Source organism: Brienomyrus brachyistius, unplaced genomic scaffold, assembly GCF_023856365.1.
Source record: "Brienomyrus brachyistius isolate T26 unplaced genomic scaffold, BBRACH_0.4 scaffold42, whole genome shotgun sequence".
Lineage (NCBI taxonomy): Eukaryota > Metazoa > Chordata > Actinopteri > Osteoglossiformes > Mormyridae > Brienomyrus > Brienomyrus brachyistius.
Window position 1 is genome coordinate 385849 of NW_026042317.1, and position 23322 is coordinate 409170.

At 41.4% G+C, this 23322-nt stretch overlaps 2 protein-coding genes and 1 long non-coding RNA gene across 8 annotated transcripts in view; 1 reads left to right on the plus strand and 2 right to left on the minus strand.

Annotated features, from left to right (window-relative positions):
* LOC125722784 (uncharacterized) overlaps nt 1–23322 on the plus strand; it is a 154958-nt gene that overhangs the window by 38083 nt on the left and 93553 nt on the right. The gene's annotated exons all lie outside the window — the stretch shown is intronic.
* On the minus strand, nt 17798–19866 carry LOC125722767 (uncharacterized). The gene is made up of 2 exons (XM_048998968.1): nt 19439–19866; nt 17798–19194 (listed from the first exon to the last, which is right to left on the minus strand). Exons 1-2 carry the CDS (start codon nt 19778–19780, stop codon nt 18589–18591), a joined length of 948 nt encoding a protein of 315 aa, XP_048854925.1. The 5' UTR covers nt 19781–19866; the 3' UTR covers nt 17798–18588.
* Nucleotides 20483–22971, minus strand: LOC125722796 (uncharacterized). Of its 4 annotated transcripts, none has more exons than XR_007386598.1 (4): nt 22774–22971; nt 21491–21594; nt 20757–21381; nt 20483–20543 (listed from the first exon to the last, which is right to left on the minus strand). It is a non-coding gene; the product is annotated as an uncharacterized LOC125722796 (long non-coding RNA). The 4 variants fall into 4 exon arrangements; XR_007386596.1 differs by having other exon boundaries at nt 22764–22971; XR_007386599.1 differs by lacking the exon at nt 22774–22971 and adding an exon at nt 22151–22249.

Here is a 23322-nt window from a genome sequence, read left to right on the forward strand (position 1 = left end):
GGCAGGTTGGCAGGTGGGGGCACGCGGAATGCTCCTGTGGGTGTGGTGGGTGTGCTTATATGATTTACAGGAGCCGAGGCTAAGAGAGGCACTAAACTGCACAAACATCCTCATATACGAAGTTTTACATGAAAAGGGGCCATGGGCTTGTTGGCGCTATAATTCTTAGCACTCTGACTTGCTCTCTGGGGCTTTGGGTTTTTGAGACAATATGAGAAGGGCAGGTGCCCTTTGGCGTGGAATGTCTCCGATTCCTGTTTTTCCTTCTTCCTCTTTTTGTTTTCTTCAAGTGCCAACAAGAGAAATTAATATGACAATAGCAAAGCATCTGTAATTGCAACAATTTTCTGGAAGAAGGGGTGTGTTTTTTGACATAAATGCAGGGGTGCCAATATTTTTGGCCATGACTGTAATAGTTATTTGTGATTTGTAATCATTATTTAATTTTATCGATCCATCTACCTACCTACACTAAAAAATGTACAGTTGGATGTAATTAAATTTAAGACAAATGGTTACATGAAATTACTATCCAAGAACATTTTATTTTGTAATTCAAATTTTTCTTATTTTTCAAACCAAAAAGTTACAGCACTCTCATATAATACACTTCAGCCATTCACATTTATAAAACAATATGACCAATCACTACTTCAACCTCCCAGCCATTTATCCTTCAAAAACATGGCCCTAGAAACATTCCCACATTTTCATTATATCTCGTTTCCCATTTAGTCTGTCCAACATTTTTTCATATGAAGCTGCCTTAATCATCTCATCGGTCCATTCCTTTATATTGGGGATTGTTGAGGATTTCAAATGCCTTAATATTACCCTCATGGCAGTTATGAGTCCCACCATCACAGCCTTAAACTGTTTATTATTCACCTTTGGCAATTCCACTCTATCTCCTAGCAGACAGAGTCGGGTTTGCGGGGTAAAGTAAAGCCTAGCCATTTGTCCAGGAGACCAAGAACTCTACCCCAAAATGGATATACCTGAGAGCACTGCCACAGCATGTGTAAATAAGCCCCCACCTGCCTTCTAAAATTCCAACACTGATCAGTATTAATTAGTCCAGTTCTATTTAGTCTAATTGGTGTCCAGTAGTATCTGTGTATAATTTTACACTGAATAAATGTACCTTTTACTTCCCTATAATATTTCCCCACTCTTGAAAGTATTCTTAACCATTCATCTTCTGTATTTTAACACTCGTGACTCAATGCCTCAGTTGCAAAAACTTCCAAAAACTCCCTCCTCCTCCTACATCATACTTACTCTTTACGTCTGATTATGACATAAACATCCCATTTACGAATAAATCCCAAAGAGTTTTCACCCCTTTGGGTTGCCATTGTTTCCATACTTTTTCCTATTTCTATTTGAGGATTGATTGTGCCAAATTGAGGAATATGGCTGCATGTAATGTGATACTTTAAGCTTCTTATGTATTTTGATCCATATATTCCTCGAAAAAGATATTATCGGGTTTGTGTTTCTTATATTGTCCCCCCATTGTGACAGAATGTGCAGAGGTTGAAATAGTGAAGCCAAATCACTCTCGATAGCTATCCAGTCCACATCAGAATTCACATTCTTCCAGTGATAGTAGAGTTTGGCTATTTCAAATGACATGCTATATAATCTAACATCTGGCAATCCTAGACCTCCCTTGTCTCTGGGCGAAGTAATTTTAATCCTAAAGGTTTTTTTCTTTCCCAACAAAAATCTTTTACTATACTCTCGTTCTGTTTAAATATCCTTTCCGGAATATTAAATGGAAGCATCATAGAGAGATAATTAACTTGAGGCATCACAACCATTTTAGTAACATTAACTTTCCCCCCATAAGGATAATTTCAATGCCCATATTAAGTTTAATTTTGTTCAATGAGGGTTCAAAATTCATAATTATTATTTTGTCAATATATAAACAGATTTAAATTTCATGTTTATAGTTCAATTATTATGTTATATAAACAAAATAATTTTAATACAGTGCATTTTTTTATTAATTCAACAGCACCCATGTGTATTGGAAGGTAACGCAGATATTTCTTAAGTGGGCATCCAGAGATATCGTCCCCCCTCCAAGCACCCCTTTTCTCCACTAGTTCTGTATGGAGCTCGACAGGAGGAATGCAGAGGTAGAGAAAGGGGTTAGTCTCAAACATAATGTAATAAAAAATAAAGAGTAAATACAAGCGCCATGAAGCAGAATTGAGCTCCAGCAGGCCTCGACTTACAGTAAAGGAATTGTAAGGCAGACATGCTAACAAAACAGCTTTACATTCCCAATTCCAAACCATTAATGGGCAACCTTAGAGTGACAACGGCTAAAAACAACCTTAGCTATAAGCAGGAATGAAACGTTGTGAAAAGCCAAGACTCCACATGAACATGTTCTCCCCCTGCAGAGTCAGATCACGCATTTGAAGTGTTCCCAAGTGTTTGTGTGTTTTAGGTTCCTGTTAGTGAGGGGTCCTTTGCCGTTCTGTCTGACATCCAACAGAAAGTCCACTGTGTCTCTGCAACTTAAGCTGAGTCAGTGTAAGTGTGTGGCTCAGTAGCTCAAGTATTTGGGCTTGTAATCCAAAGTTTGCTGGTTTAAATCCAGCTTCAGATGGATAACTGTATGTTTATGGGCCATTGAGTTATGAAAAATAATCAATGCAGTGAATCACTATATTCTCAAATTACTTGTTGTACTTTTACGAACAACACCGTTTATTAAACAAACAGATCTGCATTGGCAGAATGAAGAATTAAAAATGAAAATAAACAATCATTTAAGAAACTGTGGAAAAGGAAGAAGGAAGAGTCCATGAACTTAACGGAAAATGTGCTGGTAATTTTCTGCCAGTACATTTTCCATTTTTTGGTGGATTTTTTTTTTTTTACAGTGTATGACACGCTTGAATTCACTGAGCTCAAGTGTATGTGAAAATTACTATATTTACATCTAGTATGTTTCATGGCTTCACTGTATTTCCCTCTGGAATGATCAGTTTTATCTAACTGCTGATGTTAAAGCTGAAATTTAGTTTAGTTTAGTCATGACCTCAAAATTTAATTGAGTAGGTATTCTGTACAACCAGACGGAACTGCTGGTTGGGCTGGTCATCACCTGCTTTTTCTAAGTGAGGTCTAAATGTTTTCAAGTTTGAAAAAAAGTTTTCAAACTGCATAATATATATTAATCCGTTTTTAATGTTTTTACAAAATATTTTTTATGTGTTTGCATCTTATATTTTATATAATGTGCTTGTACATTTGATTCTTCCTTGATTTCGGTGAAATGAAGTGTAACTAGTGAAAAAGAGAGAAGCTTTTGGGAAGCATTATTGAGCTGATTGTCCAGAGTCACTTGGGTGATAATTAAGGTCAATATAAATCACCTATTACCCACTGTAACCCTTTGTATTCCCCCCGCACACTCTGTTAACAAAATAAGAGGGTTGAAGTTAAATCAGGTTAAAAAGGTAAATTTGATCCTCCGCCTATCGCGGAAGATGCGTTCCAGACCCATCAGCGATAGGTGAAAATCCACGATACAGAAAGAACATATACATTTTTTTCAATTTAAGCCTTAACATACCCCTCCCACATGCTTTAAACACATGTAAACTCATTAAAACAACACATATATCTGTTTGTCGGGCTAAGGATAGGAGTGACATAATAATAATAATAATTATTAAAAAAAAATAATAATATGTAATATATATATATATATATACACACACAACTTTCTCTCTATATATGTAATAGAATATATAAAAATAAAAACATATATGGCTCTTACACGTTCTTTTCATCCTTCTTCATGTAGCGTACTGTTGATTCATTCAAGCCAAAATGGCGAACGCCGTCCGCATAACGCTTTCCTTCCCGAAGCACATCCAGAAGTTTTACCTTCTCCTGAATGGTCAACGTCTTCCATCGTAGGGCTTAGAACAAAACGAAAACAATCGGACCACAAACAATGTACGGGATACGCAGAGAATCGTGAGGTGTCGGAGAAAAATCTGTGATATAGTGGGGGAATCGCTGTAATGTGAAATCTGCCAATCCTGGTTTTCAGCACCATGGACAGAAACCAGCCGTTTATAGGGACCTATTATGCCCATTTTCACTGTTCATAATTGGATTTTTATGGTCTGCTAGAATAGATTCACCCTTTTAATAGATGATATCCTAGAATCCAATATATTATCGCAGGGCTGTTTTCATTTGATATTAACCAAACGTGATATATTTATTTTTACTTTTGATATCTCATCCTTTTCCCCTTATCTGATAATAGCCGCTGTCCGCTGAGACAAGCTGGTGTGTTTTTACTGCTCATTGAAAAGTGGGTGGTGCGGACTTTGTGTATCACATCACACTCTGAGACAGTCACTGATTGGTGGGCTCTGAGGGGGCGGTGTGACCTGAAAATCATCCATCAATCAACCCAGGATGGGGGGACAGGCAAGTGTAAGGCAACAGTGCTAACCACTGCACCGCTCCTGAAAATCATGAACCATTTTAAATGTTTTTTTGAAATATTTATTACATTTAAATATTTATTAAATCAAAACATTGAGCAGTATACATGATATAGCGACTCATTAATAAATAAGCAATATAATAAGATTCAATTTTGCTTTCACTACTTAAAGCGCCAGAACAACGCATTTGAAAAAATCAACAGCAATATCTCTTACCAGAAATCAGGAACAGGTTAAGAAGATCCACAGATTTCGTCGCGAGCAGTTTAATATACGAACTATTTCCTTCTACCCAACTCCACACACCAATAATATCACTGCGCAGCAGATATCGCCAGGCAGCTCGTGCTTGTGTCTAATGCGCAGTGATATGAGTAGTGTACTTCGATAGAAGCATTTGACAATTCAAATCTATGGCGGTGCTGCCTACGCTACTACCAGTCACATGACACAGGAGCTACCGTATACCCGCCAATCGGGAGCCGGCAAGATCAACCACGCCCACCCGTCACATAGAGAAGAGTGAGGCGAAAGAAGCGAATCAGTTTAAAAATGTCACCATCAACGCAGTGTTCAGTAGTCTGAAGATATTTTACTTTAAGCAAGGCACAAAATAAAGTTGTAGTATTTGTAATAAAATTTGAAGATTAGCCATCCCCAAGGAGCTGACAGGAAAGCCAGGTACAGGTTTAGTCCTCCTTAATCAGCTTGTCGGTTACTAAATGTCGGCAAATAAGCGTGCCTTTTTCTGTGATTTTTTTTTTCAGTTTAATTGACACTTAACGAAGTAATCTGAGACCTGAGATATAACATTAACAACGATGGTCATTTTTTACAATCATGGATTTTAACATTGAGGACGTGTGTCTCGTGTCATTTTCACATAGTTATGTCACTGAAATGTATGATTAGTATTGACATTTCCGTAGACTACTATGTTTTAATAAAACTGTATGATCCTTTGGGAGTTGGGCAATAGAACGGAATTGTAAAGTATCAATAAGAAACGCTATTAATGAAGTAGCCGCCATAACCTTTTGCTTTGTATGAAACACAAATAATGCAGTTGTACTGTTATGTATATAATTTAAAAGGTATACTTGCCAGCAAAAGATTGAGTTAATAAAATTAAATGAAAAGTATTAAGACCCCTTGTCATTCATAGTATTATATACTTCTTAATTTTACAAAGACTTTTTTCCTATCATATTTTTAAGTTTTTGAAGTTGATAATCTGGAAAACTGCTGCCTGGGATCAACTATCCATTCTTGACTCTTGGAATAGGAATTGAAGTCGAATAAAACAGCCTTACAGCACCCTCTTGTGACATACAGTAATATTGAAAACAGAACAATTACTAACTGAACGCAACATCCCCCCTTTACTTATGTATTCTTCTTCCTGCAGCAGCACTGTATTCTATAAAAGACACACCTTACCTGTAACATTTCTTCCTTTAAGGTCACTACACCCCAGACAAAACAATAATGTAAGTTCAACAAAAAACATTGTGCTTGTGCCTTCCTGTAAGTGCACAACCTTTTCACTATGAACTGCCTGTTTTGCTTCCAACAGAAATCAATTACAATTAGAAATGTTCCATTCACTGAGGACCACAGTAAGAGGATCTATGAACAACTGTTATATATTTTACACTGAATCTCTCTTTTCCTTTAAGGTATCTCTTTCTAACCAGAAAATCACGCTCAAAACATGCAATTCATTTCTTTGTTTAATTCTGTGAAGTTCCATAGTCCTTGAGCCGATGATGGTTTGTGTGCCCTGGCTGCACAGCTTCCAGTTCCTTAGGCCATTCCAAGCTCAACTGTTCTTTCAGGACCAGTCTTTGGCAGGGCTGGAAATTTGGGAAGTCCACTGGGTACTGAGGCCAAATGGGCAGCATGCCATGCTTTCCCGTCAGCCAGGATGGGTCTCGATGGGTGCAGAGAATTTCTGATGCCCTTTTTGCACATGCGCTGGTTTCCACAGCCGCACTCTGTGCCCTTCTCTGAATGAGGGAGTGCGAGCTCCCTGTCTTGCATCACAGTAGTGTTTCATGTGAGATTGGCAAAGAGACACCCAGCAATGCACTTTATTATCATGTCACTTAATTATCACTTATGCCCCTTCAGTATCAGGCCAAGTACAAACACTACACAAGCTGAGTATACTGTGGGGAAAAATTAATGTCCTCAACTGCTGAGAGCAGCGTGCTGGTGATGCTCTGTGCTCATTACATCTGTGAGCTCATTACTCTCTGTAGTGCTTTTCAATGCTGCATTGAGCAGTTGCCAGGATGTTATGCTGCCTCTGAGGATAACTGTTTGTTTAGAAGTAGAATAATTCAGAATAATTCAGAAGATGGATACAGATTTTCTCTTATTAAAAAAGACACTGGCTCACTCATAATTGTCCAATAAGAGGTGAGGAGCATTCCTATTGAACAATCATGACTTCTAGCTTAACTTCTAAGTTAACTCCGCTAACTGAGAAATCCTGCTTAGTGGAACACCTCCCTGGTCAGAAGAGAACAACTACAACAACCAAGAGTCACTACCTGGCTTCTGCTTATTGTGCATTAGCTCACAGCTCAGACTCGGAGTCATTTCATAATGAATCGACTCCTCAAGTCCAAGCCTTGCAGTGGACTGCAAAGCATCCAGGGACACTGCGCAGCACGTTAAAGGACAGCTCTTATGGAGTGACCACTAAATGTAAAAGTGGAAAAATAAATCATTTAAAAAATGTTAAACGAATAGTTAAGGAAGATGTAGCATTTGATTATGTCCATGCATTTTATAATCTATTCAGTACAGGATCATAGGGGAGTCACAATAGGACATACTGTAAGGAAGGGGAATATTCTGCCAAGAAGGTCAGTGCATCATAGGACTCACTGACAGACACAGACACACACAGGCACAAGGAAACAAGCAGCAGAACATGCATATCACATGCAGAGCCAACAAGCCTGTAGGACCTAAGAACAAACTTAGATTTGGGTTTAAAGTGTTCTATCTGGGATTTTCTTGCTGTTGGTACTACAGCCAGACACACAACAGTCTGTAGTCATGATCCTCGTTCCCCAGTAAAATACTCTTATTTTCTTTCATGCGTACTTTGACAAAGACATCAGCTTAATACAATGCACAAGGCTCACAAGTTGAAACTTCAAGAATAGGCACAGACCATGACATCACCTTAAAACCAGCTTGGAAGGTGATGAAATTGTAACCTGGCTGTCTTCATCGCCTGATTTAATCCCCATCGTTAACTATGGGGCCTTAATGTAGCATAAGATTAACCACGATCACAAACATTACACTTCTCAGAGCGGCATCTAGGAGGTTGTCCTAGTTGCTTGTGAGTGTGTGTGTGTGTGTGTGAACTGATAGCAGGCTCATGATGGTCATTGACAAGAAAGGGCATTAAACTTGGCAAAAGGGACCGCAAAGAATGGCAGATTGTTATTCTTTATATAAATTCAATAACTAACTAAGTCTTCTTTTATTATTGCTTCTCTTAATAGAAAAGAGAGAAAAATCCATCAGTTTCTTTTGTTTTCGTTTGTAACTAATTTTCTCTAAAAAAGAATTTACTTTTAGCAAGACAAAACTTCTGAATTCGTTTTCTCAGTCTGTCAGTTTGCACGCACACACACACACACACACACACACAGTCAAATGCATTCATAAATGTATATATATAGTCAGGAGTGGTACTTTCACCACGATATGTCACCCATGTGCACTGTCTTCGAGTAGTGAACCAGTTTTCAATACAATGGTTAAAAAGGCTGTTACGATCCTCAGTCTAGGGTTGAGGACCGCCAGAAAGGTAAAGGGAAAGGAGAGGGGAAAACGAGACAACCAGGGTATGGGAAAAGGGAACACGGGACACAAAGGGATCTTTTTTTGTATTTTTTTTATGTTTATTCACAAAGACTTTCACACACAATAGGGCAACAGACTTCGGGAGTGACACCGCCAAAACAATAAACAAAACACCACTAACGAACACGTCCCAAACTAAGCTAACTCTAAACGAAAAGAAAATGACACAGACTAATCCTAACTCCCTAACCAAAACACAAAATAAGCAACACGTACGCAAAACAAAACAGCCGTCACTCCCTACGCACTTAACAGAAACCAACATACAGAACACCAAAGCCGAAACACAGTATCCGAGGGGCGAAGCAAGAGAGGAGTCAGGAGGAAGGCAATAGATCACAAACCAGAAAGCAGTCAAAACCAAAGGCAAAGGTACAGAGGGATAAGGCAAGAGACGAAAACCAGAAAACCAAAACTGTCATACACGATCAATCAAAAGAACACAAGCAAATCAATAACGCAACAACCAACTGTGAGCAGAGCTGCCGCTACTCTCCCGCCACGGCCTTTTAAATCATAAATGCGGAAGTAGCGTATAGCTCGGGGCGTGGCCAGGTCCGGGAGGCGGAGACGAAGGCAGCCGGACAACGATCAGGACAATCCCCCCCCAAACCTTACGGCACGTAACAAGGCTCAGACCTTCAGTGCCTCGTTGTGCCATCTCTACCAGTGTTTTTTTTCAACAGGGAAAATACAACTTGTATGCTGGCCTTAGAAGCACAACTTAAAAGAATAGCTGCCATGCTTCTGTCTAGCATGGCAGAGGGAGTAAAATGGTATGGGACTGCTTTGGTGCTGGTAAGGTGGGTGATTTACACAGAGTACAAGGTGCAATGAACCAGCAAGGTTACCGCTCTGTTTTACAACTCATGCCACCCCCTGTGGTCAGCACTTCTATCAAGCAGCAAGGCTGATTCAAAGCACACTGGTGAAAGATGAGGAATCCAGAGAACTGTCCTGCTTGACTGGCCTACAGAATCATCACATCTCCAGCCTATCAAGCTCATGTGAGACCAGCTTCACCGTGAGGTCAGAGAAAATACCAAGCCAGTCCCACCTCTGGGAATAGCAGGATTGAAATTTCCCCTAATATTGTCATAAACGGACAGCTCTAATGGCAAAGGACTGCAAAGCTGTAATTGCTGCAAATATAGTTTTCATACAGTTTGATTAATTGAAAATGAAGATGAAACTTATTGCAATATTTATTATATCACAAAGCAGAAGGCAGCAGGGAAAAGTAAAAAAGAACCACCCCAGATGGGACTTAAAACCACGATATCCAGCTCCGGGGCACTGAAGGGGCCGTGGGCATTTGGCCAGTGGGGCAACCGGCAGACCTGAGCTTATGACCGGGACACTTGACTCACAATGGAAGCTCAGCAAATTATAAACAAGCCTGCAAAAGTGACATGAATGGATCTGTGTAATCTATGGTAAAATGCATGTTGGGGCCGAGACATTAACACTCACAGTCCAGGAGAAGATGACATCCATCACTGGATCTCAGTCAAATGCGCTCATCGAGTTTCCGCTATGCCTTTGGCATTTAATGTTTGTACTTAGCTATAGAGTGGCAGGAACACAAATGAATGGGAAGTTTAAAAAAAAATGCATTACAGCAATACGTCACACATGACTATGTAAGGGAATAGATGAAACCCTGCATACATCACTATACCTGAGCAATCCAGTACAAAGTGCGCTGACATGATTCATATGATTTCTGGTTTGTTTGGAAAATTTAGGTCCACCATAAGCTATGTGTTTTATTTATGATGCACATTGATGACACTATTTGGCTGACACAATATCAGACTGAACATATTTTATAATTTTAAAGGTCCAACATTCTGGGTGTTGGACATCCTGTTAGCCTTAGAAATCTATAATGCTCACCCTCAAGAGAGAGTAAACGACTGCAGGGCATTACAAAGGTCCAGAATGGATTTTTCATTTACAGATGTCTTCTTTGCCTCTCGTGACCAGTATCTCACTCCGGACCAGTGGTGGATCTCGTACTCAGGCACAGAGAATTGGTCCTTCCGCCCCGTAGATCTCCTCATCTCCTCAGCCACTGATTCCCTCCAAGCTGATGGGGTAACTATGGTTGGCAGAAGTGGGGTTTGCTGTTCACTGTCATCCGCTTGACGTTGATGGACCACTTGCTGAGGCTGAGGATGGTGGTCTTTACGTATCCTCACTGTTAGGCCTCTGCACACCCATTTCTTTTGCTGACCTGTTGCACAGAAACATTTCATAGTAAACTGTAACATAACTACAGCAATTATTTCAATGTTGTTCAGTCAGTGAGAATCATTTACATAGTAGGGACCAGATAAGCAAGAAGGGAGGTGGTGCTGCAGAATATGTAAAAGAAAACTTGCAGGCAAGGGAGCTCACTGATAAAAATATAGCTAGAGAAGCTACAGCGCCCTCCACAATTATTGGCAGCCCTTGTAAATATTTGTGAAAAGGGTTAGAAAAAATGTACATTTTCTGAAGTAGCTTCATCTCACACTGAAAAAGTTAGAAAAAGAATGCAGTCATTGGTATAGAGTGTAAAGAGGAAGGGGCTGAGGACACACCCTTGAGGGGGTCCAGTGTTGTTGATCACAGTTGCTGATCTGGCTGTGCCTATCCATACAATCTGTGGTCTATTGCTGAGGAAATTATGGACCCAACGGATGAGAGATGGGGATATGTTCAATTGAAGAAGCTTCTTGATCATCTGGTGGCGTTGAATGATAATAAAAGCGGAACTGGAGTTAATGAAGAGGACAGTAGCGAAGGTGCCTGGAGATTCAAGGTGTTGGAGAAGGGAGTGGAGGAGACATACTACAGTACCCTCTGTTCTGCTCTTCACCCAGGAGGCAAACTGGTATGAGTCCAGCTGCGGTCTGACAGCTGGCTGGATGATATGGAGTATAATTTTTTTTAGGCATTTCATTATTATCGATGTGAGTGCTACTGGCCGGTAATGATTTAGCTCAGAGGTTTCTTAGCACCCGGGACGATGGTAGAAGTTTTCCAAATTGTAGGAATGATCACCAATCTATATGAGTTTCAGAAGATGGAATGAAGGATGGGAGCTTGTTCTGTGGCGAATAGCTTGAAAACTTTAGCTGGTACACGATCAGGCCCGGCGGCCTGGCCAGCTTTGCATCTGCTTAGCTGCTGCCTCACGTCCTCTACAGTAAAGGGAGGGTTTGCAGGATCATCAGAGGGAAGGTCATTGAGCAGCTCCTCACAGACAGCAGAGTAGTCCTGCTTATCGAACATTGTATAGAAGGAGTTTAAGGAGTCAGCAAAAGTTGTAAGATCAGTGCCTATGGGAAGAAGGTCATGGTAGGGTATTTGACCAGTGAGTAACCAAAAGGCCTGTTTGGTGTTCATTGTACTGAACTCCTGATCCAGCCAACCCTTATATTTGAGTTTGGCATTGATTATCTCATTCTTTACTTGTCTACTGAGTGACTGGACAGAAGACCAGTCCTTGTATAGAAATGCTTTGTGTTTTTCCTTCAAGCTGTGCTTAACATGGGAAGTGATATTGGGTTTGTAGGTAGGATATCTCCAGACAGTTCTGGTGGGAATAGTGGAATAAATACAAAACTTGATGTAGTCTGTAATTACAGAAACTTTATGGTTCTGATCACCCTGGAAAATGTCCCAATCTGTACATGCAAGTGAACCTTATAGTCGTTCAATTGCCTCCTCCGACCAGAGGGTGGCCAGGTGCACATGCGGTTTAATGTGCTTCAGTTCTGGTTTGCAGTGAGGTAGCAGGAAGACAACATTGTGGTCAGAGTGGCCAAGTGGAGGATGTACACGCGCGATGAAGGCGTCAGAGATGTTACTGTAACATAAGTCCAGAGTATTAAGCTTCCTAGTGGGAATATCCACATACTGATAAAAAGATGGCAAAACAGCGTTGAGATTATAGTTGTTAAAATCACTCGCAGTAACTCCGGGGCGTCGGGATATCTTGCCGTCATGGAGCTGGCGTCCTCACACACTAGCTCCGCCGCTGCCTTGGTGTTGGTGCTTGGTGGAATGTAGACACAGCTAATTACTACAGTAGGGAATTCCCACGGAAGGTAGAAGGGGCGTACAGATAGAATCAGCATCTCTGTCAGGTGTACAAACAATGCAGTGTACTTTAATATTCGTGTACCACCGCTCGTTGACAAAGATGCAGACCCTACCACCCCACTTCTTACCTGACTGAGACGTCCTGTCAGTCCGCCAGATCATAAAATTGGAGAGAATAACCTGATTTGATTGGAGAGAATAACCTGAGTCTGAGATGGTGTCATCAAGCCAGGTTTCAGTCAGGGCAATAACATAGGTGATACCGCTCCACCCGACACTTGGCATGCAATAAGTCCATTTTATTCTGGAGTGAACATACATTGGCCAGTATGATGGGCAGTAGCGGTGGTCTGAAGGGTCTCCTCCTCAGCTTGGAGCATACACCTCCTCGCCTACCTCTTTTACTCTGGCGAAACTCCGGAGGAAGAGCAACTGCCGGCCTTGAGGTGATAGACGACCGCAGTTGGAGAAGCTCCCCTCTACTGTAGTGTATCCGCTCACTCTTCCGGGTGGAGTCATGAGGGGATTGTGCTGGATCCATCGGGTTGCCCCAGGAAGGCACGCTGCCCGGCTCCTGGGGCGCTCATCCCTTGCACTGGTGCTCCTGGCCACCACTGTAGGAAGTCGTTGTATAGGAAGTGGTTGTAGTCTTCCACTGATCCCAGGGAGGTTCAGGTCAGGGGACTGAGATGACCATGGCAGAAGCTTCATCCTATAGTCAGCTAACTATTTTTGTGTTGATTTGGACATGTGCTTAGGATCATGGTCCTGTTGGAAGATCCAGTGACGGCCCAGTTTTAGTTCCTAGTGTCAGTATTGTGTATGAATAAAATACAAAAAAATATCCCTTTGTCCACTGGTGTTCCCTTCTTGCCCTCACCCTGTTTGTCCCTTTATCCCATTCCCCTTTCCCGTGAATACTGTTACACTCCAACCCTAGACAGGATATCATAACAGCATCTTACCTATAGTTTTAAAAGAGATGAGGGATATTATTTGTCGACCTTTAATAATTTCATAAATCTGTTTCTGTTTTTGTGGTACCTTCTGATTGGAAGCATGCTAATATAACACCCATATTGAAAAGGATAGAAGTAATCCATCAAACTATAGGCTTCTGGAAAAGTAATGGAAGCTATAATCTAAGACAAAATGGTAGACTACCCTTGGTGTGTATGTTGATGCTGCCATGTCCCACTCTCACAAATGTGGGGAAGCAATTAAAAAGGCCAATAGGATATTGGGTTACATCTCTAGCTGTGTGTAGTTTAGGTCAAGGGAGGTGATATTTAGATTATATAATTCCTTGGTAAGAGCCCACCTAGAATTTTGTGTGCAGGTTTGGTCACCTTACCGTTAAAACCATAACTGCTGATTTGAACTATTTGTGTGTTTTAAATGCACAATAGCGTTAAATTCATAAATCCAGCTTACCTTAAAAAGGACATTGCTGCCTTTGAAAGGGTTCAACGTAGGGCTACAAGAATGATTCCTGGTCTTAGAGGAATGTCTTATGAGGAGAGGTTAGCTGAGCTGAATCTATTCAGCCTTGAGCAAAGGAGACTAAGGAGGGACATGATCCAGGTATGTAAGATTCTAATAGGATTATTTTTTTCCATTACTGCAATTTGTCACACATGATTATATAACAGAATAGATGAAACCCTGCCTACATCGAACTTTCTCCCAGGGATTCACTATCCCAGTGCAATTCAATACAGTCAGTATCTACTGAGATGCTTTATATATTTTCTTTTTCATTGCATTATTGATGGACATAGAGGACAGAATTTGGCTGAGACAGCATTAGCTTGAAATTTTTATTACATAATAAATATAAATTCTTAAAATTCATAATTTTCACGACAGTGAAAAAGCCATCAGGCCATTGCAGAAGCCCAGGATGATATTTTCATCAATGACTGTCTTTGCTGGCTGTCGCGACCAGTATTTTTCTCTGGGCCAGTGGTGGGTCTCATATCCAGGCACGGAGAATGGGTCCTTATGCCTTTTTGACTCCCTGTGTTCCTGAGTAACAGGTTCCCTCCAAGATGACAGGTTAGACAGAACTGGGGCTTCTTCCTCCCTGTCATTTACGTTCTGCGCCGCTTGTTGTGGCTGAGACTGCACACTGAGATGAATTTGCATCCTCAAAACCAGTTTCTTTTGCTGGCCTGTTGCACAGAAACATTTCTCTTTATTGTACATTGTAATATAATTTCAGCAACTATTCTGCTGTTATTCAATCAGTGAGAATCATTTTCATAGTGCCGACCAATTTTTTAAACTCCAATTATGATCAGACTGTCTCCAATTCATGTTAAAAAAAAGCTCTGAAATACATACGTTTGAATACTGGCTGCTGGTGATGTTCCACCCCAACATCCACGTCTCCAGTGCTGGTGCCAGCCTGGATAGAGGGAGGTGTTGTGGGTGAAGACTTTTCATCTCCCCAATCTATCACCTCATCCCACTTATCCCAGGCTGCCCAGTACTTGTCATCTGTCCAATCCACTGCTTTCTCCATTCTCCTAGTGCTGAGAGGAGAAATAGGTTTCGGTCAGACAGGTTGCTCTACAGCACACCAGACAACAGTAAAAACCTCTTAAAGAGCAAATAAATAAGCCGGTTCAATCTAATAATTGTACTTAATAACAAAACAGTACTATCACCTAAGTTTTATCAATGTAGATGCCCAGAAAGTTTTACTGTCACATATATATGCACTTGTTATAGTAGCAGTACACATATGAACAATAATGCTAATATACTCACTGCAGCTACAGGAAATACAAATACAGAGCATATGGCATACCGAGCATTCTCCTGTATGGTATTAATTCTCGTGGCGCCCCCCCTCCCCCGGTCAATAAAATGTATCACTTGGCAAAAGTTATCCACTTAATACGAACCAGTGTTAATTTTGACAAATTTTTATTTAGTTTTAGTCGTAGTCTTCTGACTAAAATGTAATTTAGTTTCAGTGATAATTTGGTCATCTAAAATATTTCAGTTTTGGTCAACTATATTTCATAAGATTACAGTTGAGTAAAACCAGTTGATTTAGTCGACTAAAATGAAAAGTTCAAAGAATAATGTTTAAAGTTTCCCTTCGATTTCTGAAAGTCATTATGTTCACCAAAATGAAATTAAACCAATGTTAAGGAACGGTGTTAAGGTCTGACTGTGCAGTGCACAGTGACAAAGATTTCACTCTTATTTGAAACATAAACATGTTCATTCACCTGGAAACTAAAATCAGTAATGCCATTAGTGCAAAAATAAAGAAAAAGTGCACAGGCTATAGTGCCACCTGGCCTGCTCTCTCTGAATATTAAAATAAAAATATTAAAATAAATATTTGCGATATTTTTATTTACTATTGTTCGCTGTTAAATGTTTCACCTGAAATTCTCAAATATGTTTAAAGAAAAAGACCAATAAGGGATTTATACCCATTATCAAGAAAAAAAAATCCAAACATTGAAAACATACCTCTCAACGGCTATCAGAAGCAGGAATTGCAACCATTCCATTTGAACATTTTCAACATCAAAATAATTACCCCAAGGCAACAATTTTATGAGTATATAGAGCCAAAAAACCTCTCTTTCAGGTGATTTCATGTTCGTTGAAGTTTCCGCTTTTTAACAACTGTATAAAGTAATGTTATATGTTATATAAATCAGTTGAAACAAAAAAAAAACGTACGTTTTCATGGTTGCCAGATCTTAAGCATCTAGCATGATACGCTTTCAGAGTCGCGCAGGACATATTACGGAAATCTTACTACATTATTCCATTATACACCTAAAATTGCGTCCAATTTACACGGTTAAATACAAAAGCAGACTATTTACAAGGTACGAACTGTTACATATGTGTGCTGACAACTCGAACTGAAAATCTCACTCCAGCCAGCTAGCCGAAGTTGGCAACCCCGCGTTTTATTTGAAAAGAAAAGTAAAATACGCTGTTCTCGTCAGAAACTGCTTGTCATTCCGTTTGCGTTGTTACTCCGACAAATATAAAGCTAATATAAGAAGAACATGTCACGTTTTATACATGTTTCGAAATAATAAGACCGCCCATATCCTACTCTAATTGCGATTGAAGTGATAAGTTCGTATGTATTTATATTAAAACGAGACTTTAATTTAATTACCGGTGTGGAATTACAGTATAGAAACCAATACTTAAATCCATGAACAGTAAAATATATGACATAAAAACGATTGTATTAAGGTTTTACGGTTTAAGTTAAGCACTTTATTTTATCTAATTTTGAAATGCAGTCCTGTATACTTTAAAAACTTTTGTCATTTTAAACCTAGTAAATGAGAGAACATTATAAAACATATCGGCACTCATACATGTATGTTCAGCTCTATGTCACGTAACAATAAATATTGTCAAAAAGTCTTTGAATTGTACTGAATTAATTTGATAGTTAGATTTTGATTACATGCAATGTTGATACAACTAATAGGATACTTAATATGTCACACTAAAGAGTTAGACATTATGATCTTCCAGACCTTCGCTTCAAGAAATTCTCCAAATGGACCTCTTTAACTTTTAGCTGAATACCCCTGCCTTATGCGAACTACATTAGTTCTGATTGTATGTCGTCTCTGGCAAACATTTTCCTCTCGTTTTTATTTGTTGACGAAAGTGTAAATACGCTTCGTTATAATCTTAGGTCTCGCAAAATCATTTTTATTTAGATATCGTCTCGTTTTAGTCTAAAAATAAATGTCGTTGACGATAACGATGATTATGGATGAAAATCTGTAACTGATTTTATTTCGAGAGAAATCGCCAAAAAAGTTTAAAACTGGTTTTTCTTTGCCACTCCCCAAGTACCAAAATTTATAAGTAACAGTGTAGCAGTGCATTGTGGAAGACCACCTTGCCCTCTTGTTCAGCAAATTGTCATTAGCAGTCAATGTTAGCCGGTTGATCAGTGTTAACCCAGGAACGCCCTGCCCCCGTCCCCATCACTGCGCTAATTCTTTTGTGGGGGACCCGCCCCCACCCCCCTGCAAAATGTATTTTGGGGGACTCAAAAATCAAGTGCCAATATTTAATCCTAGTTCAGAACTGTATAGAAGTCTACCACTTACCTAGCCATCTTGATCAAGAATGAGCTCCACTGGTGATAGGTCAAAGTTATATAATACTTGAAAATTCTAGAACTTCTATGACAAGATACGCACATAGCAACATGAATTCAGCCAATCAGCGCGCTTGAGTGAGATGCTGTCGTGGTTTTTTCTCCTTCCCCGCCAAATCAGAAGTCAGAGGTCCGCTTGTGCAGTATCCAGAATTCAGTCTTTATTGCAACAATAAAGTTACAACCAAGGCTGGACACGTAAAAGTGTGTCCAGTACTGTTTTACACCAATTTTTATAAGTTCTTATCATTTAACAATATCTTGTCACTTAAGCATCATCATTCCTTCAGCCATTCACAATAATTGTTTTTTCCCTTAATCCACACCCCTAGGTGACAAGTTTGTCCATCATTTCTTTTACCGTTTGGTCTCTCGGCTGAACATAATGGTGGCACGAGCAGCTCCACTTGGTTTTTTAAAAATGCTCAGCCGTGAACTTCGGGTGAACTCAGGCGAATCCCTTCCTTCAGTAGTAAACCTAGGCAGTTTCAGCCTTTTACACATTGTCTGACTAAAAGGTTGATAATATATTTATCCTTTAACATTGTGATAAAATATACGTTAATAAAAGAATATTCATAGATTCAGGACTAACATAAAGTAGATAACAGAATCTCAGACTAACAAAAGGTGCAAATACATACTCAGTTGATTATATTGTAATCAACACAAAGCAATGTTTATATTGTAATGATTACATCATGGATATTTGACACACTTTTTAATAATATCATAATACTTGTATTCTATGTTATATAGTGCTAAATAATATTCCATATATTTCCCCCTTTGGGACTCCAAGGAGTCCCACACACAATCCTGTCCATCCAGCCTAGGAGGGAGGGCAAAAACCCTATGACCCAGGGAAATTCCACTCCCAGCCCGCCACAGGCACGGCCCCCCTTTGGGGTCCATGGCAGGCATGGCTCACAAACTACTAACACTGAGAATCAACCAACAGCAGCACAGGGGGTACATCAGGAAAGGGAGGGCCTCTAACATCGGGGAGGGGGGACACTGTCGGCCTTGGTCCCCGGCCGCCACTGCTGGCAAGGTGGCCGCCGGAGGGCTGGGTGCGTCGGGTTGCGCCTCCCTTCTGCTCTTCTTCCTCCCCCGGGGGGATGCACCGCTCTTCTTTCGCCTGCTGCTGACGCCTGGAGCCAGGGCGAGCTGCTCCACCTTGTTCGGAGACCCCTCCTGTATGGATGTCACCATCGCCGGGGCCTCCTCCACCTCGACCAGGGCTTCTCCTCCTGCCCCCGTCGCCGGCTGTTCCTGCCCAGTCGTGGGGGCTAGAGCTCCCCCACCATTCTCCGTGCCGACTGCTCTGTTACCCGACAGAGCGTCGGCATATGTAGTCTTTTTCTGTGGGCAGGAACGAGCCAGATGGTCCTCGCCGTTGTAGTGAATGCAGCGACGGGGGCCCTTGCAGTCCCTGGCCATGTGCCCCGACTCCAGGCAGTTGCGGCAGCGCAGGTTGGCGCATCCCTCCAGGGTGTGTCCAAAGCTGTGGCACTGCCGGCAGAAGGGAGGCTGTCCAGGATAAAAAAAGGTATGCCTTATTGCCCTGTAGAGTAAAATAGGCTGGGGGGTGGCTAAAACCGCCTGCGCCATTAGCGTCCGGGCGCAGGCGGGCCTGGAACTGGCGTCGGCCAGTCCAGATCCCCAGCTCATCCCGGATGTCCCTGTGGCCAGGAAGGAGGTCCACATACTTTTTTAAAAACTGGGTGACGGCCCCGGCAGTAATGTGTGGGTTGAAACAATGGACCATTATTACCTGCTTGTCGGGCCACCACAGCGGCTCGATGTTGTAACGTCCGAGGAGGGGGTGCTGGGCCCCCTCCTTGCTCCGCTCCAGAACCTTGGTGTAACTCTCGTCGGTGGACAAGGTGACCTCGAAGAAGCGGAAGGGCCCATTCCGCTGTACGCAGAGGATGTCCTGCATCTGAAGGCCCAACGCTCCAAAGGCCACCTCCCGGATGAAGGCCAGCCGGTCGGGGAAGGTGCCCACCTCCCCCTCAGCCCTCCAGCAGAACCGGGCGGTATTCCGCAGGCCCCCGCCTGCTACCAGCCACGGCCCGCTGAAGGGCTTCCTCGATGGTCCGCCGGCCGTTGCCATCCGGGAAGGTCCACCGACGTCGCCGCTGGAGCAGAGTCCTTCTGCCGCCGTGGTCCCGCCGTCCGCCAATCCGGGATGAGTCGAGCAGAGCTAAACTATAAAAGCAGCTAAAAATAAAAATCAGTTTGCCCAGCAGGGCGGCGGACAAGCCACCAGCCACTGCGGGATCCCCAGCCTAATAAAAACAGAAATAAAAGCAGGGATAAAAGGCTAAAAAGGAAGGCACGGGTCGCCCCGTGGCAGCGGCGGTCAAGCCACCTGCTGGTCACGCCTTAGGTTCACCGTGCCTTCCTCTAAAAAACCCGACGCAGTCCGTAAAAAAGCAGTAAAAAGTCAGTAAAATCCACTTGATCTTAGCCAAAAGGCCGAGAAGCGATACCCGCAGACTGCACCCTGCCGATTTTTAAATAATATTATGCTTGTACTACTTGCATTAACACAAAATCACAATCTAAAAAGGCTGAAACACCATGCAAATCAATGCCAACCCAGTACAATAAGAATTTTAAGGATAACATTTAACAAATAGAACTACCTGCAGAACTATTACCCTTAAAACAGGCAAAAGAGCAATTCCACCAGCAAATACAATTATACACAATTAAAATCTAATTACATGGCCAATAAAACAATTAAAATGTTACCTTATATGCATGCCAATAAAAAGTTAAGACAAAAAGAAAAAGTTCAAAAAGGAACATACCCGCCCGCAGACTTCCGACCTCTGCACGAGGGTCGGGCTAAAACACTGTCATACACCTTCCTAAAACACATAAAAGCAGTAACCTTAGGAACAATAGGTCAATCACAGAATAAACAGCACAACAGATAAAATAAAATGTTAATAATGTTAATACTGATGAATATGTGCTAACAGTGATCAACATCAAAAAAGTGCTCAGTAAATTCTGTACATGCCATTAAATAAAATCCAAACCAAACAAAACACAAGCACAGAAAAAGAAAGCAAACTTACATAAAACCCAAGGTGTCCTTTGTGTGCTTCAGGAAAGCACATCATGTCAACCCTGTAGGATGGATTGTCACCACCTAGACGTACTGGGGCAGCCTAGGATCAAGGCAGTTAGATGGATGTCAGCTTACCTCTGGGGGTAGGTCGTTTAGGTGGATGGCAGCTTATTTCTGTGATCAGGGTGTTTGGGCAAATGTCAGCTTGCCTCTGAGATCAGAGTGTTTAGGTGGAAGCGAGGTTACCTCAGGGGTCAGGGGGCTGGGTCACAGGCAGCCTACCTCTGGGGTTAGGGCATTTGGGTGGATGTGAGCTTACCTGAGGCGCCTGCGTGTTTGGGTGGACAGCAGCTTGTCTCTGAGATCAGGGTATTTGGGTAAATGTCAGCTTACCCCAGAGAACAAGGCGGTTAGATGATAGGTAGTTTACCTCTGGGATCAGCATGGTTGGGTGAATGGCAGATTACTTCTGGGAACAATGTGTTTGCGTGGATGGCAGCCTACATCTGGGATCAGGGTGTTTGGGCGGACAGTGCTTTGCCTCTGGGATCAGGGTGTTTGGGCGGACAGTGCTTTGCCTCTGTGATCAGGGTGTTTCGGTAGACGGCAGCTTACCACTGGGATCAAGGAGCCTGAGTGGATGAAAACATACCTCTTTTATCAGAGTGTTTGGGTTTATGTCATCTTAACGCTGGGGTCAAGGCGCTTGGTTGGATGCAGTTGGTTGGATAAGAGCTTTACCTTTGGAATTAGGGCATCTGAGTAGATGACAGCTTAACTCTGCGATCAGGGTGTTTGGGTACATGTCAGCTTAGCTCTGGGGTCACGGTCTTCGGTTGGCCTTCCTGTGGAGTCAGGGCGTTTGGGTGAACAGCAGCTTACCTCTGGGGTCAGAGCGTTTGTGTGTAGGGCAGCTTACTACAGCTAACTCTCAATTAGTTTAACTGAATTCATCCTAAAAAATATTTATCTCTATACCTGACACACAAAATACTGTGACTTATATATAATGTGGCATGTTGTAAATGCAACCAGTAATCAGAAGACAGTGTGACATGTGCTGCACACCAGGGCAATTTCAGAATCCCAAATCAGATCTGTAGTTAACAACAAGCTATGGTAAACCAAGTGGCAACTATATACATGTATGGAAATCACACAACCCGAAAAACATATTAATACACAGGTATGTCTGACTCACTATCAAAAACGATGTAAACTTCCCTGTAGTAGTTAATAGATTAACAGACACAAAAAACCCAGAGGTACACCAACGAAAACACAGTGCAATGCTAGTACCAACTAGCAAGAACTAGCTAACCAGCTAAAAAGTCGCAATTAACTTCTAAACTATCAAAACCCAGCTTCATCGATAAGTACAAAAATTACCACGGAACATACATGTATTAGTTTAATAAAGTTTAAGCAGAAATTATCTAAATAAATCCGGCTTTGGTTTTGTTTGCCGGAGCTCGAACGTCGGACATGTCTTACTCAAAGGGCCCGAACTTCGGCCGGTTTGTGGCAAAATAACCATGACAACCGCCTGCCGCTGGCGCCACACAACGTCGTTGACCGCAGTCAGACTCTCGCGTGTTTACGTCTGACTGACGCCGCCATAATGAGATTTAGTAGTACTAACGTTAAAAAAAGCTCTTACCAACCTAATTTCACTGTATCCTATGCACGTCAATTTATTTAGCTTTCAACAAACTTAATTTTACAGAACAGAATTTCTGTATTGCCTCATATATATATATATATATATATATATATATATGTTCATTAATTTAATCTAGGCAACGCACTGAATTACGACGGCCAATATTATGTATTATTTTGACAATAATATAAGTAGATTATTCTTTTACTATATGTAAATTCCTTAATTATATTCCATTGCTACTTTACAAAAGCCTTCAGGGAGTTTGGTCTTTTCATGACAACTAACCAAGTGTCTAACCAGTGTTTACCTGAATAATACAGAAAATTAAATGACACTTGTTAAACTCACCTGGACGTACCTTTTACAGTCGTTTAAACCGTCATGAGCAATGCTGAAATCACTGTTGCAAACAGTTCAGCGCGTAACATTGTCATTATTTTTCATCCTTATTAAACAAGGACACGTTTTTGTGTAGTCTGAGGTGAAATGCATTTTATATTTTCGTTTTTTGAGACACTCTCCCTCCGCCGTGACGCTCCATGGAACCGATACCTTCGGTTCTCTAGGAGTTAAATAAAAGCCCGCCCGCACTGAAATATGATTGGCTTATATGGCTAAGTAAACCAATCAGAATGCTGTCTGTCTAGCACTGGCTACATGAAGAGTCACACATATAGGGATCCACACATACGCACGTTCTCGCTTTCTCTCTTTCTCTCTCTCGCTCGTTCCTAGCTCATTTACTTGCTCATTCGTGCGCGCTACTGTCTCGCGTGCATGCTCTTGTTTGCTTGCTCTAGTTTCCGGAATATATATTTATTTAATTTAGGGGCATCAGGGAGCCGCTGTCAATATGCGGGAGACTTGGGATGTCTGGATAACTGCTTATTTGTACTATAATGATAAC

Bases quoted from the DNA above. Each gene is read 5' to 3' on its own strand.
- LOC125722767 (XM_048998968.1), bottom strand. From the start codon at position 19,780: ATGGCAACGGCCGGCGGACCATCGAGGAAGCCCTTCAGCGGGCCGTGG. The intron at 19,195-19,438 runs GTAATAATGGTC...TATCCTGGACAG, and splicing joins TGTGGTGGCCCGACAAGCAG to CCTCCCTTCTGCCGGCAGTG.